At 39.4% G+C, this 16730-nt stretch overlaps 1 protein-coding gene across 1 annotated transcript in view; it reads left to right on the plus strand.

Moving 5' to 3' along the window:
* The window catches only part of TEC (tec protein tyrosine kinase), a 43643-nt gene that overhangs the window by 20812 nt on the left and 6101 nt on the right, over positions 1-16730 (plus strand). Inside the window, exons 3-10 of the mRNA XM_054632804.2 lie at positions 8729-8830; positions 9850-9931; positions 11462-11590; positions 12960-13000; positions 13472-13653; positions 14594-14659; positions 16415-16469; positions 16632-16711. Of these exons, the coding sequence (XP_054488779.1) occupies positions 8729-8830; positions 9850-9931; positions 11462-11590; positions 12960-13000; positions 13472-13653; positions 14594-14659; positions 16415-16469; positions 16632-16711 (737 nt within the window). The remainder of the gene's footprint in view (positions 1-8728; positions 8831-9849; positions 9932-11461; positions 11591-12959; positions 13001-13471; positions 13654-14593; positions 14660-16414; positions 16470-16631; positions 16712-16730) is intronic.

Raw genomic sequence — 16730 nt, forward strand, 5'->3', positions numbered from 1 at the left:
AAAATCAAATATTTCATGCAGTGATTAAAAAAAATCTCATTCAGAACGGCTTTCTTTATTTTTGACCAGCAAAAATTTAGCTGAAGTTTTAGTATGACTTTTTTCAAATTGCTAATTTCATCTCGAATGGAGTGTAGGTTTGAATTCCAAGGAGGCATTTGTGGAAATAATGCCACATATGCATGGCCCTAGGTAAGTTTAGCCCTTTTCTGTCAAAAGTGAGCTCATATCTTGCATATTCAAATTAAAATTCCCTGGAGTTTATTTTCAAAGGATCAGTGCATCCTCACTTTCATCTGTTTCTGCTTGGAAAATCAAACCTTAAGTGTTTATCTAGGAGTCCACTGAAATTGTAAACGCTTCAGTAAATATCAGCTGGACAATGGAAAGGAGGACGCGTTTTACCAGCATGCCTGGTGGCTGGTGTCGCACAGTTCACGTGCCCCCCACACTCCTTTGCAGGCTGGCTGCAAAGAACAGCATCCTTTACTCCTCTTGAGTTAGCCAAGACCACACAAAAATTGCATCCAAGCTACTGCATCCATCAGGGTTGGCCACCACCTGCTCGTGGTTTATTGGCTTTCTCCTTGTGTGCCAGTGAGTTTGGCTGCTGTGAATCCTTTCTCAGCACACAGTGAGAAGGTGTCTCTCACTGGGCAGTCGGATGGCCTCAGCTGGGGCAGGCTTGCTGTTTCATTACAGAACAGACATCACAGCAAGTAACACCTACTGCACACAAATTTTAGTTAACTAGTACTGGCAGGGCATCTTGCTTGAACATAAAAGTGCCACCAGACTAGAGGGTTTTGCTCTAGATGGCATTTTAGGTAAGGGAAATTCATCATGATGAAGGAAAGAGAGTAAGTGTAGGTGTTAAAGTACTTCTTGCAGTGAAATAGTTGAAAAGAGCTGGTCTGTGTAAGTGAGATGTCCTGCTAGTTTGTTGGTTTGAAAACTTTCACATTGATGTTTCTCATGAGTGTGGTGCTTCCAAAAGGCGACACAGATCTGGTCATAATTTTATCAATCCTTGTCAATATGTGAACTGTTAGCATCCTCATAATATATTGAGCCTGTGCAATGTTCCCTTTCACCATGATATTTCTCTCTCTTTGTCACTCAGCTTGTTTATCAGTGATACTCTCTAGTTTGAAAGTGTGCTGATGTGTGTGGTTTGGTTACTGTCCTCCCACACAGGGCACAGCATGCTTGAATTAACCTTTCCATCCCACTGCAGCTTGCATTGACCATGAATGTGAAGCTGACTATGAGCTTATGAACATTAAATTTCTTTATGCTTTGGCATCTTTATTGTTTGCTCACGTTTGCTGTATGGATGACAGTTCAGAGCAATAAATAGTGTACATAGGATTTTGCATTTTCTAAAGGCATAGGCTAAATGCTGGTTCCTGTGGTTACCCTGCATGTGTTTGGGTAGACAGGAGTCTGCAGTGCTAGAAGGGAGGAAGAGAAGGGGGCAGAGTTTGGGCTGCAATGCCCACTGGCTCTGGAACTGCTGCACAGAAGATGTTGGAGTAGGCACATCATTTACCTGTTAATTAGTGTGCAGAAACCATTTGCTTCTACAGAGAAGGCAAATGATAGTTCCCTGAGGGAAAACATTTCAGAGTCTGAACTTGAGAGGTGCAGAACGCTCCTGTCTTCAGGGGCAGTAATGGTATTTGCCATTGGGATCAGACTTGTGTGAAAAGTTTATTGTGTAAACAGGACTGTTACAAATGATAAATACCAACCAGAATATAAATGAAAAAAGCAGAATACAAACCTGAACGTTTTGGGGGGGTTGCTCATTTTGAAAGTCTCTTCCTAAGGAAAAAAGCTCCTTCTGTAAGGGTTATGTTTGGTTCTTGTAATTTGAATATAGAGGAGACAGAAGCTACTGAAATTACAGTGGTGATATTTTAAGGAAGGAAAAATAAAGCTCTGGGGCCCACCCCGAAGCTGTAGGTCTCAGGGTAAAATTGTGTAGCTTCATTGCAACACTAATATTGTGCAAATACTTCATTTGGAGCACAACAACATTATAGAGTTCCAAAAAGCTGTGCTTCTTACTTTCCTTTTTTAACAGAAGATTAATTCATTCTAATGTTGTTTATTCCCATAGTACTTTATAATATCCTTTATAATTTTAATATAATTTTTAAAATAATTACCCTGAATTATGGGATTACCTTAGTCGTTGCATCGATTTTTTAAATTATTTTATATAAATCAAAGCACAATTCAGTATTACAATGTTTCTGAAACCAGTAGGTTTACAGAGAATTTTTTAGTTCCAAGACACAGGTCATAATGATAGAGCTTTCGTAAAGTACTTGTGAGTGAAAAGTGTTCAAGTTGGAGACATAATGTAAAGCTATTAATGTGAATGGGAGCAGCTTAACAGATGCACGGGAATGCTCATTTCTAAAGGGCAATTAATAAAGATACCTAAGTTGTAAAAAAAACATTGGTTATGTTGTAGTAATGATTCCCTGATTTCTGTAACAGCTACTGAAAGAAAAGTCAGCTATAAAATGAGAGTCTGTAGTAACTATCTTTCTACAAGAATTTTGATTTTTATGATATGGAACAAATGAAATGTAGATGAAGTTGAGAAGCATAGATTGTAGTTGTTGAGATATAGAAAAGGCAGGAATGAGAACATTTACCTTATGACTAGACAGGAGTGGATGAGTCTTTAAGGTCTTAAAAAGGAAGAACTGGAAAATAGATTAGAGAAGGCTAGAGAAGTCCTAGTTTTTTAAAAAGTGTGCAGAAGAGAAGCTGAGAAACTTTAATCTGTGAAGGTAATTTAGAGAAAAATGCAAGAATAACCAGGCTTGTTGAAGGTACCTGAAAGATGCAGGAATTGCACATCCGCCAAGAAAGAAACAAAACAAAATAATCTCAGACTTATCTATGCTCTGCTATGAGGTAATAAGTCTTGTGGATAGCAGAGAACAGCAGAAATCCTGTGTTTTCATCCCAGTAAGGGTTTTTTGACACTGCTGAATGAGACATTTTCATATGTCAGCATTAGAAAATACCTATATAGACTTGTGTAAATCTGATTGCAGAGCACATGGGAAGCTGGTACTGTGTTGAATAGGCATTGGTGGCTTGTTTCCAGATTAAGAGCCTGTCTTGAATGGGATGTCCTATTCTGCATTTTAGTATTTTCACTTCTGATACTATTGTTGGAATAGAAGCTTGTGGAGTTCTCAGGCGAAATTAAACTTGAAGGAGCTGCAAGTATTTTGACAAATAAGTCTAGAAATCCATGGGATATATTTCAATTAGGTATGAGGTGGGTTTGATTGTTGCTTTTTTTTTTTTAATTTATTTTGTAGAATGCAATTCAGTGTGGACAAGTAAAAAAGGCAGGAATGCTGATATGTTCAGATACAGAACAGCAAAAAGTAGCCAAGAGTCAGGCTGTCCCCAGCAGGGCCTGGGGCCTGTAGTTGTGGAGTGCATCATCTGGACCTTGAGAAAGTAGCTGAAGCAGCAAGTGCCTTGGCTGAGTGACCTCTTGGATCCTGTTTTGGGCTCTGGTCACTGGCCTGTGGTGCCTGTGGACTTGGGCTCTCCTCTCTGCATGGCTCAGACAGCATGGAGCTGAATTTGGGCTGAATGCAAGGTGTCACTCACCCAGCAGCCAGAGGGTGGTCCTGAGCAGGGAGAAAACAGGGCAGAAATGCTGCAGCTGGGCTGGGCAGAATGAGAGCTCTGTGTGTGTGGACTTCACAAAAAACCAAGAAGAGAAGACTTGTCTGAAAGAACCTGTAGAGGTATAGCAGTTACTTTGACAGCAGAAGGGTTGAACGTTATTTAAGGCCTGATATGGATGGAGACCTGGCTGATTTATTATGTGTCCTTTACTTTTATGAGGTTGCAGCAATGTATCATAACTGCAGTTGTGCACATTTTAATTGCAGGAAAAGAATAAATTAATTACATTAATTACAGATACTGCGCTGTAGTCATGGTTAGGAAGTTGTATCAGTGCTATGACAGAGAGTATATTTTTGTGCTTCTTAGTCTCTCCAGTGCTGGTCATTGACATCTGCTGAGCAGCCAGGCCATGGTAATGGATTCTCAGTTTCTTAATCTGTAAGACAGGGTTTAAAACTTTCTTCTTCTTAATTATGTCTGTATTTTTTTCCCCTTTAAATTCCTCCTTGCAGAAAGATACTGGATCAGGTCAGACTAGATCAGAATAGTAATCACCTTTCACTTTTCCTATCAATTCTAGCCACTTTCGAAAGGTAAATGAAAATACTTGATACTTGCTTTTTCTAATAATTTAAAAATATAATTGAAAGGAGAAGGGCATTCTTCAATGTATTTAACACACTGGAAAATATAGGAATAGAAAATGTGGCACCTAGCACCTAGCTACAGGAATTATATTCACATAATCCGTAATTGCTTGCCTCAAGAGGGACTGCAGAAGTGTCCAGTCAGTGCTTCTTATTAATAAATGGCAATATTATGAAAAGGAAAAAAACCCAAAAACCTGAAAGCCCAACCTCCCTCCCTGCAAAGAACCCAAAAATGAAAATACTCATACATTTGGCTCTGGAGCGTATTCTATCAGAGTAGCTGTCTGTAGGCAGTGTTAGCTTAGCCAGGCTTTTTGTGGTTTTGCAAAGTTGAAGAGACACTCCATAAAAGGAGATAAAAGTAGTGCTGTGATGTGTTGCACTTGTGAGAACACAAGCTCCATGGTCACATGCTGATGACCTCAGGATTTCCTATATCAGGGTCGGCATGGAAGAAAGAAATAATAAGTACATCAAGGAAAGAGAGAGAGAGCATGGGGGAGACAAAAATCTAGATATTTCTTGCCAGCTGGGCTGACTTATGCATGTTTTCATTGAGGCTTTTTTTTCCAAATCTAACATCCTTTGTATTGTTTAACACCCCCCCCCCCCCCAATACATACTTCTGCAGGGGTAAACAGTGCAATATGTTCATCAGCAAAGAGGAAATACGCTGAAGAAATATTTTCATCTGATAGTGAGAATACGGGCTTCTGTAGCTGTAAAGCTTCTGTATTTAGCAGAGGAGGAATTCCAAATGTACAGAGGATCAGCTGTTTGATTGTACACTTATCTAACACTTGGGTATTTCTTGTCTTACTGTTTTCTAAGATTATTTTTTTAAGGAATTGTGTAATCCTGTTTTTGTTCCGTATCTGACAACATAGGTCTAGTGTTATGACTTCTTCATATTACTGTTTAATATGCTAAAATAAAGAGGAATAGCTCGTTCTTTTGAGATTGTATGGAAACAAGACTTGGCCATACCCATTGTGAGCAAGGAGCAGGACTTCTAAAACTGTAAATTGATATTTTGAAACATAGATAAATATGAAATATGTACCGCATTTTGGAAAGCTTTGTAAAATAGTTTCTGTATAGTCACTTCCCTTTTGTTATTTTCAGAAAGAAGATAGATTAAAAAAGAAAACCCACACCAAAACCTCGGCCTTTAGTGTCACTTTGAAGCACATATTTTACCTATTTTAGGTTTTCCTTATTGGGATTTAGTATTTTTATTCCTTTATTACTGTTCTAACCATATTTGCTTCTATAGGCCTCCCTCTAGAGGCTTATGTTTATCTTTAGTAAAGGAGCAGACCAGGTTTGATAGATCCCTGCATTTCACTGACCTGTGATTCTTCCAAATCGTCTCTTGTATCCCATTCAGAGAGCATGCATGAACGTTCTGGTAAAATACTGCTACTTCTACAATAAATCTATCTTTTTTCCTCTGTTAGCCATCTTTCACCTAAAAAAAAGGAATCTCTAAAAATGTCCCTCTGCTTCCTACAAATCAACATTGCATGATTAGCCATTGTACTAATTTTGTCTCTTTGTAGCTTTTCTTGTTGGAAAGAGTGGTTATGGTTGGATTTCTCAGGGCTGGCTCATTCCCACATCTCTACTTCCCAACTGCTTCAGGGCTTGAGCTCTGCCTTGATTCTGCATTTCATGTTTGCTGTACAGCTGGGTGTAGGGCCCATAGAACCCATTTGCCTGGAGAATAAATGCAACACAGTTATGGTGTGCAAGATGTCCTATTATTATTAAAGGAGATCATTAAGGCAGGGAGGAGAGAGAATTGCAGTGGTCTTTTTAGCATTTTTCTTGAGTCATTCTTTCCTGCTTCTGTGCAGCATAGTTTATATAATGAGTAATGGTCAGCTAAAACAGAACTGCACACTTGGCATTAATAATTGTTGCTTCTGATGTGATCTGAAAATGTCTTGAGCAGTAGGTTTGTTTTTAATTTCACATATGCAAGGGGGGTTTTAAATCTATAAAATATGCACGAACAGAAGAATCTTCCCTGACATTAGGTTTAATAAGGTGGATTGCCTTGTAAGGTGGGTCAGCTTTGTGTTAGCTTAATTTAGCATCTTGTGATGAAGCAAACTGAGCCACCCTAAATCAAGAAAGCATACAAAGGTGTGAATTAGGAAATACAATTACTAGAATGATGTGCTCTACACCAGGGTATTTCCTTTATGTTTTCCCCCCAAATGTTGGGTGGTTATCTAGTTGGATTCCTAGTCCTTTATCCTCCTGTCAGTGTCCTCTGAGTGAGCTCCCTGAATGCGAGAATTGGCATGAAAATCTCTGAGCCCAGAAGGACTCACCGGATTCAAGATAAAATAATAGTGTGTTCCTCTAAGGGATTTCTGTGATTCTGGACACAAAAAACCCCTCCAATGTGTATTGTCTGTCTGTCCTGCAATCTCAGTTAAGCAGCAGGGATCCAAGAAGTATGGGCACCCCTCTGTACACAGAAAGCAGGGTGGATAACTTACAGGAGTGGTGTTTCTTCTTCTTTGCCTGTTGTTGTGCAAGAAAGAATCTGGGGAGGTGTCTTCAGCACAGTTATATGGGTGTTGAATTCTGGGGTTCATGAAAAGGCTGATCTTGTTTGGATCCTCCTGTTCTGCCTAGGCTAATCTGGCATCCCTGAAACTGCCAGGCAGCCACACAGTGACAAGGAGAGCAAGAGACAGTACTGGCTGCTCTGCCAAGTGGTGTGGATTTCAGTAACAACTTCTGGCTTTTGCATGAACTTTAGGGAGTCAATGTTCAAGTAAGGGGATACCATAGAATATACTGAGTTTGGAGGTGACCAACATAAAATAAACAAAAAACTTAAAATGATTTTTTGGTAAAAGAAATCCAAGGTTGCATACTTAGGACAAAATTATTTTTCAGTGTTACTTGATAAATCTTTGTAGTACAACTCACGGTAATGTTTATGATTTACTTTTTTCTTTATGCTTGGTTTAAGTGCCTAATTCCTCCATACATTCCCCTTAAAAAACCTACCTTTCTTGTGTGTGTTGGTTTTTCTGGTAACAAATAGCAGTTGCAGCTTTATCTGAATTTATCCCTTGTCATTCTTCCTGATGCTGACCATGATGTACATGAATTCTTTATGCATGTTTTCTCTGCACTAATCTGTGTAAGACTCAGAGCGCTAAATGCATTTTAAGTGCTGATGGAGCTTCATGGGTAATTTACTGTAGTGTTTCTAGGGTGATGGAATCATAACTACTGTGTTTGAAGTTGTTCTTTGCTTCTGTTGGCAAGACTGTGTTTTCAGTTGCTTGTGATTGTACCAGACTTCTGCTATTTGGGCTCAAATTTCCATCCCCAAGAGAGGAGCTGAGTAAGGATTAGCATATCTCAAAGAATTCAGTAATTGCTAATTATTTCCACATTGTGTGAACAGTGTCAGTCTTTCATAACATGTACTCTGGACTGGATGTTCTGGAGGTGCTTGGCAAATCAATTTTTTTGATGTGTATTAATTCAGTACCAGCCATGAGCTGCTACTGCTATTTTTTTGTTCTGGATTCCAGTAGAAACTTCCTCTCCTATTAGAGATTTGGTTGTCCCAAAAGTGAGAGGTGGCACTGTACAGTCTTTCTGTGGATTTCAGTGCAGACTAAAGCCCAGTACACCTTCCTCTCATTATCAGCTCTTCTTCCAAGGGGCTGCCTCTCCAGAGTGTTGAGCTACACTGTCATTCCATGCACAGTGTAGTGCCTGCTGAGCACCTATGCCTTCTTTAAAATACTCATAATTATCAGTGAAGGTGACTAAATCTCAGATTTAGTCTGTGCTTTTGACTTCTCTGGACTTCTGCTAGCCTTGTTGAAAGAAGTTCCTTCAATACAGACCCCACTTTGGTCCCGGGTTACACCTGTATCTTCTGCCTTCTGTCTCATCAGGGACTTGTGTTGCCCGTGTAGCATCCAAATTTCTCTGGAACCTTAGTGGAACACTGCAGAAGCCTCCAAATGGTGGAGCACTTCAGCAACAGAGCAGGGAAGCAGATGAGATGATACCAGTTTTAATCATAAACTCAGCAAGGGGGAAGCACTTCTTTTTTCTCAAGTTATTTTTTGTAAAGAAGAGTATATTAAGCTTACAATCACGTCTGATTGGAAATTTTCTATATAAAGAATTGGTACTTTTCACTAAGCAAATTTACTGTACTCTGGGCATTTTCACAAGCTTAGATCTTTATACTTTCAGTTTTCAGACAACTTCTTCAGTTAAAGTCACATAAAGTGAAATCACTCTTATAAGTGGGAAAGAAATCAAGATGCCTCTGCTGAAAAAAAAAGATAATTGGATAAATTGGTTATCTTTTAACAAATGTTTTCTTTCTTTCTTTTCTCTTATAGAAAAAGTACAGAAAAGGATCTGTGGATATATCAAGGATTAAATGTGTAGAAGTTGTAAAAAATGACGGTATTATTCCATGTCAAAATAAATATCCTTTTCAGGTATGTTTTCTAAATATAAACTACATAAATTAAAGTGCTCTTTTCAACAACACCAAATCATTTGGACATAACCAATTTAATCTAAAATTACTGTCAATTCCAAATAATGAGCCCTTTCTCTGTTTCTTTTGGGCTGGTGGGAGGTAATTCAGGATCAGTGGTTAAAACACATCCCCTGCAAGCTCTGCTGCCCTTGCAGCCCCTTCCCTTGGGAGTTGGGCCACAGACACTTGGTTGTTTTCTTTTCCTCACCCTCACAACTTGAATTTTGACTGGAAACTGCCTTGCCCTGTTTTTCTGCTGGAACAAGAGAGCTGACAGCTCAATTTACCAGTCTTCATTCTTTCACATTAAATTAAATCTAATTGCCATGAAATTATATAGGAATGAGAAAATCAAAATATAACTAACTTGTTGCCTTTTTTTTTCCCTGCTTCATTGTGAATTGAATGGAAATTAAAACCGAAAACAAAGTGCTTAGAGGGGAAAAAGAAAAATGTGGGGGTTGGATGCTTACTATTCCCCCCTTACTATAGAGGGAATGGTTGGAGTGAGGAGGAATTCCACTGCTGGAGAGGGGCAGCACTGACTCTGATCCATTTTTGCCACAGCAATACTCTTTTTCTGCCAATACAAGCAGTGGAGAAATAAAAAAGAGTCACTCCAGAGCAATACTGAATCAGATGGGAGAATGTCTGATTGCAAAGTAGCTTTCATTCATTAAACAGAGCTGTTTTTAGAAAAAGCACAGTGAAGAATGAACAAAGCAAAGCGTGAAGTAAGCATTTTAAGGAATGCTGACAAGATAATATACCATTACAAAATTCTTCCTAATTCCCCTGAAAACATCATATCTGAATAATACACCTTAATAACCTTTCCCAGTTTCTGCATTTTGTGCCTGAATACACTAATTTTGCCAAATCTAACAGTTATTTGTCCTACTCTGTTTCTTTAGGAAGAAATGAATTAACATTATGAGGTTAATGTATGTTGATTATTTCTTTTCTCCCCTCCAGGTTGTATATGATGCTAATACACTTTATATTTTTGCACCGAGTGCACAAAGCCGGGATCAGTGGGTGAGGAACCTGAAAGAAGGTAATTGGAACTGCTTGTACTTAAACCCTAACACAGGCAGATAGCTTTGCCTGAGCTGTCTGCATGGATTGGACTTAACTTGGTGCTGTGTTTTGGATTTGTGGCCAAAACAGTGTTAAAAACATACCAGTGTTGTGGTTGCTGCTGACCAGTGCTTGCACAGCATGGAGAATTTGCCTTTTTCTTCCTCTTTTGCCCCCACACACTGGGGATGGACAAGAGGCTGGGAGGTGACACAGCCAGGACAGCAGGCTGGTCTGACCAAAGGGATATTCCATATAAAATTGAGCTCAGCAATAAAAACTGGGGTGGAGGAAGTCAGGGGTTAGGGTTTTCCCTTCCCTATTATCTGCTGCACAGGGGCTGGCTGGGCACTGCTTGGCTTGTGGGAGATGGTGAGTGATTTACTTTACATTACTTCTGGGCTCTTTTTTTCTCTCTTTTGGTTATTAAACTGTTTTTATCTCAAGCCAAAAATTTTTATCTCTTGTTCTTTCTATTCCTTCCCCCATCCCACTGGGTTGTGGGAGTGGGTGAGTGCCTGCATGGGTGCTTAGCTGCTGGCTACATCAGCCCACAACAAATTACAAAAATGAAATGGTAGAGTTTTTACTGCTCATATCTACCAATTTTAATTTTTTTCTTGCTTTAATTTCATTGCTTGCATACACAGGGTGTGGTAACAGGTACTGAGAGCCTCACATACTCAGACTGATCTAGTTTGATTTTGTGAAGTGCAGCTGCAATCAGAATTTGACTCTGCTTTTGCACAATGAGTTAAAAAGTTTATCCAAGCTGATGGCATCACTGGAAATTTTTGTTTGGATGTAGCTAGACAATATTGTGGGCCTTTAGCTGATGTAAAATGATAGGAGGTATCTCTGCTGAGATGTGATTAGATAGTTGCTTTCACAGTGAGTAAAGGTGGTTTTTTAAATTTGCCTCTTAATGCCCTCTCTCACCATCAGGTACTCACATTAATTACAGGTGGTCTGTAAAGTAATAAGAAATTATTTCTGGGCTGGGGTCAGGGGGCAAGGAGTGACCTCTGAAACTGAGCAAGCCCATGGCATGGGGTAAGCAGCCTTCCAGGCCAAAATGATGAATTGTGCCACGGAAGAGAGATAAATATCAGCTCTCTTTCCCTCCAGAACACTGTTTGTAGATGAATTTGAGTCACTTGCAACAGCAACAAAGGAGGAGGCAGAGCTCCCAAAGCCTACACAGCTGCCTGACTGATCCCAGTGGTGCAGGGTCTCCTTTCACTGATGCACCAAACCCCTGCTAGGATGACTGGGGAAGGGGGGGAATATGGCATACCCTGCTGGAATAAAGTTCCTACCTTAAATATATCCTCTGTGATTGTTTCATCACCTCCATGTAAACTTGCAAGAAGAGATGCCATGCTAAAGTAAGGGCAAGCAAAGATTATGCCTCATCTTAAAGATATTGTAATATGTATTAAAAATTACCCTCTTGCAGAATTCTTTTTTTTGTATCTTTCAATATATGCTCTTTATCTTCTTGTAGAAATAAAGAACAACAGCAATATAATGGTAAAATATCATCCTAAATTCTGGACAGAGGGAATTTATCAATGCTGTAGGCAGACAGAAAAATTAGCACCTGGTTGTGAAAAATATAGTCTTTTTGAAAACAGTAAGTACATATGTTTTCTTATGAAGTTCTTCTGGCACATTTTTCTGCTTTTTTATGTGATTCTGTCATCACACCTGAATGCCCTTGGTATTAGGCAAATTTGTAGAGCAGAGTCAATCATTGGTACTATGACTAAAGTAAGACAAAAACAATTACCAATCATTCTTGGTAAAAAAATAGAAAAGCCAGCAAATTAGCCTTGCAAAAAAGAAAAAAGCTTAGCTAAATCTGAAAGGAATTATTGAAGTTGCTGAATTTAATTTGGTTTTTTTCTCCGATTTGAAACTTATTTGACCAAGTGTTTACCTTAGACTGAGGATAAAACCTTATGGTAAAAAGATTCAGCTACAAATCTTGCCAGCTCTTCAGTTATTTATTAAAAACTCTGCATAGCCATGTGAAAGAATAGTAACTGCAATGCATTTGGTGTTCCTACACCAAGCTAAAAACGAATATTTACAGACACTGGACTGAATTACCTCAGAGTTTGTAAATGCTCCTGTGCTGAACCTGGATGAGCTGTGACTTTTTCCAGGCTCCAGACTGCAGGTTCTGCTGATTCAGCAGTGGATGCTGCACTGTGCACTGCTGTGGCGCTGCAATATTGTTCAACAAAGGAGCTAGTAATTATCCAGTCCTTGATTTAAAGAAAATTCTGTTGTAGGGAAAGAAATTGAGCCATTGCTTATCTCCCAGTTAAATCTGTGGCACCCAGTCATTTCTTATGTGTGCACAGGCAGTCAGGGGGACCTGGGGATTTATTAACATTAGAAAACTTGCAGAATAAACAGGCCCTCATGGCTGATCTGATTCAGAAAAGTGAAAAGCATGACCTATAGCTCAATGTTTTAAATGCATGAAAAAGGCATTGCAGGGGGAAAAAAATGGATCTGAGACATATAATAAGAAAATACAACTGTTATGCATTACTTAGCAAGGCAGGGTTCAGGGGCTTATGTATTTTAAAAGGGCAGATGTTAATACTAACAGACTTTTAGATCATCATGCTGACAAGAACACAGCTTCATTGTCTTATGCCTTTTTCGTATCTATCCCTTTTTTATTTCTCATAAATTTTTGCATCTGAGGAACTGGCTCAGAGCTCTCTGTGGCATGCTCTGGTGTGGCATAGATGTTGCCAAATCTGTGGTCGATGTAACCTGCTGGGTGATTTAGGATGTTTTTGCAAGAATATTTAACCATTTTTCCTATGGCTTAATATGAGTTGTCTTTGCTTTCTGAATATCTAAGCCATACTGAAGGCTTGCTAAGATATTCAAGCCTAATGTGAAATTTAAACCTTTTATTTAATTTTAAGATTTATAGCTAAATGAATAGGCATAAATCCTCTCCTGTGCTTTGTTTATAGATGTAATGAGATTGTCCTCTTCAATGCCAGAAAAAAGTGCGGTAGGTAGAATCTTTAAAATATTGAACAGATAATTACTACTTTTTGAAAAAGTGCTTACATTTCTCAAAATACTTGCTGTATCCTGGAGCAAAGGTCTGTTTCTGGATGCAACAATTGGCACTATGCTCTATCTCAGGGTGAAAAAAATCCCACTGAAATTTACCTGCATCTGTTAGCTGTATCTGTACTGCTGGTGGAAGATGTGGGCAAAAAGCAAATGCCAGCCAGCTTTGCTCTGTACTGGCAGCTGCAGGGCTGCAGCACAAACCAGCCCCATGGATGGCACCTGCATGGTTTGCCTCCCCAGCCCCAGCTGGCCCCCAGGCCACCAGGGGCCTAGCCCAGCTTTTGCCTCCAGGATGCACTGGTGGGATGGTAAGGGTGAATGGGGAGGGAAGGTGGAGCAGCGTGGGATGATAATGATAATCTATAATGGTAATGATAATTTTATAATGTTGTGTTGTTTTCAGCGAAGGCCTCCACCACCTGTTCCTCCAGTTGAAGAAAATGGGAATGAAGAGGAGGAGATAGTGGTAGCAATGTATGACTTTGAACCTACAGAACACCATGATTTAAGATTAGAGAAAGGTGAAGAATATACAGTGATTGAGAAGAATGACATTCATTGGTGGAAGGCGAGAGACAAATATGGGTAAAAATGAGTTCCTTATTTTTTGTTACAAAGTTCAAAAGCCTATTTTCATATTGTAGAGTTCATATTGACTATGTATCAAGAAATAACTGCATTAGACTTTACATTGGGCCCGGGCTCTGAAATCTCATCCATGTATTCTCATGCAGAACCCAGTTTTTAAAAGGGCAGTACTCGACAGATAGATTGTGGGACCCAAGTGCAAAGACAGTTCCAGAACTGGAAGTCTTTCCAATTATGTTTACTTTCCAACTTTATAGTTCCACAATTAAAACACCAGCCATCCTTTGAAACCTCACTAGACTGGTAAAGTATTCCCACTTCCCTGGGGAACATCTCATTAGGGAGCAATATGGTTAACATTTAGCTCAGCAGGCTCTAACTTCCAGACTTGAATAATCATCATTTTACTTAATAGCTGGATCATTAGGGACAATCTTTGAATAAGTTGAGAGAGAATTACAGTGAGATGCTGTAATGACTACAACTTCACATTCCCTGTATTAGAATTTTCCCTGCGGTTTCAAAGATGAAAGTTTTCATATTTCAATATTTATCAGGTTCCTGTTGCCATATGTTATGGGTAATTGTGAGTTATCAGGCTGTGCCAGGCTCCACACATATTTCCCCTGACTGACTGGGACTTCTGAGTGCAGAAGAGTGACAGAGCAGCAGAGAGTTTCTCACTTTCCTTCATCCCTTCTGTTGGTTTTCTTGGACACTTTTGCTGCCCATGACACTTTTCTAGGGGTGCTGAAAGTTAATGTGGAAATGCTGATGCAGAAAATTAGCTTCTGAATAATCAGTAGTAGAGTGGGTGGGTCAGTAATTAATAAATTACATTGAGAGACCTCTGGTAATTAGCAGAATGGAATAACTATCTTCTAGGCATTCAATTTGACACGTTTTCACTCAGATGATCTCTTCTATATTTTTTTAGAAAACAAGGATATATTCCAAGCAACTATGTAACAGGAAAGAAGTCCAACAACCTTGATCAATATGAGTAAGTGAATGCTTGAATTAAAATCTGGAGTATCATGAAATGAAACTTACGCTTCAAGAATGACAGTGTGTTTTTAACATTTTGAAAGCAACGGTTCACATATGGCAGCACCTAGAGGTTAAACTTAAACAACTGAAATAGGCATATATTTTTTCAGATTCTCCTCATTGATTTTGTTGGGATTTATAATGTAGAGTCAAGTCAGTGAGACAGCCATCAGCCTGTGGTATTTAGGCTATCATGGTTAAAGCAAAATTCCCCTCTTAATTCTCTGGTAGACAAAGGGAAACCCATTTTAAGTGTGCTAAATGTTGTTTTAATAGTAAAGTGACATGTCTGTCCAAAGTTTGTAGCAGTAAACAGTAGAGGAGAAAACAGTGGAAGTCACTCCAAATAAACATAAAAGACTGGATATTTTGGAAGCTCTAGTTTTCAAGAAAATATGTAATTCGATGCATTTCAGATTTCAGTGTAACTTAACAGCTATAAATGTCTAGCTTTTTTTTTAAATTCTTTTTCCAGTTGATGTTTAATTAGGGAGTACTTATTTAAGAACATCAGGGTAAAATTTAACATGATAGTCTCCAGACCTGTTCTTGATGCTCAGACATCATTATAAGATAAACTGCTATGTCTGAGAATTTAGGACATACTTCATGTGATAAAATGGAGCTGTAAGAAAATAATAAACAAAACCAAATTTCAAAGTTACATTAGTAGCTCCAAAACTTTACTTTCAGCTACATATGGTTTCTACTTGCCATGTTTTGACAGAATTTCTCATGTCTTGACAGAATTTTTTAAGGGCAAAATCCCAGAATTTCATCTGGGATTTTGCCCTTAGCTTGACTAGAGGGAATTCTTTGTTGCTTTCTCATCTTAGGAACTCTTGCTAAGAGCTCTGCTCAGCTCTGGGCTGGGCTGCAGGGCTGGCAGAAAGGGAAGGAAGGAACTGGACTGCCTTATCTGGTCCAGCCACTTTGTGCTTTTACCACCTTGGGGCCAAAATTCTGAGTCTCTGTGTAGTCCAGAGAGCATTACTCCAGGTCATGTACCAACTGCAAGAAACCACTGTCTCCTGAACAGGCACAATCTGATTAAAGGTTGCTGTGCCACTTCCCTGCTAGGCTACAGAAATAACAGCACAGCTCAAAACAACTGCACCACACCATTTGCAAACTGCCTGGTTTTCCTTTTTTTGTTATTCTCTGTGACTGGCTGACATGCTGGTGCTGCTGTAGCTGCTTTAACCTGCCCATGCAGCACAGAGCTCAGAGATGTGCAGCCATGGCTCTTAATTCAGAGTTTCAGCCTCCCCTGTGCTAGGTGGGTCCTCCCTGGGAGCCCAGAAGTGTGGAGACACTGAATGGCAGAGCAGTCTGGCAGCAGCTCCACGGGTGGTTTGACTGGTGTGCAGACAGCTGCTTCCCAGGGCTGCCAGCCTTCCCCTTGGGCTGCTCTTCACAGCAACTGCTGCCATCAGCCTGGGCATGTTTGACAAGTGTTTTTTCCAAAAACTTGCATCAGTTCCCTGAGTTTTATGGGCTTTTGAGGGATGGATTTGTTTCAGGGCTTTTTTATGGGACAACTGCACAGTGTAGTAGAGACTTATTTTTGCATGTTATCAAAGGTTCAATTCTTGATCTTAATTTATCATAAAATTATTTAGTCTCTAGCTTCATAATACTTTGCTTAAAGCATTTTAGGCAAATCATGCACCTTGGGGAAGTTTTATTTACTGATGCTGTGTTGCAGGTGGTACAGCCGAAACCTGAACAGAAGCAAGGCAGAGCAGCTCCTCAGAAATGAGGTGAGCACATCAGCCTGGTAGTATCAACTGTGAAATTCACTTTAATTGCTTCTTCAGTTAAAGCAGAGGCTTATTTTGGCAAGTGCATATCCTGGAACCAAGTGAAAGAATCATGTAACTTAAAACCAGTTGCTCAGAATTGTCAATGTGCTTATATTTTAGGATAAAGAAGGTGGTTTTGTGGTGAGAGACTCCAGTCAGCCTGGCCTGTATACTGTTTCCCTTTACACAAAATTTGGAGGGTGAGTTTCTGTGGCTTCT

The sequence above is a fragment of the Agelaius phoeniceus genome, chromosome 4 (genome assembly GCF_051311805.1).
Source record: "Agelaius phoeniceus isolate bAgePho1 chromosome 4, bAgePho1.hap1, whole genome shotgun sequence".
Lineage (NCBI taxonomy): Eukaryota > Metazoa > Chordata > Aves > Passeriformes > Icteridae > Agelaius > Agelaius phoeniceus.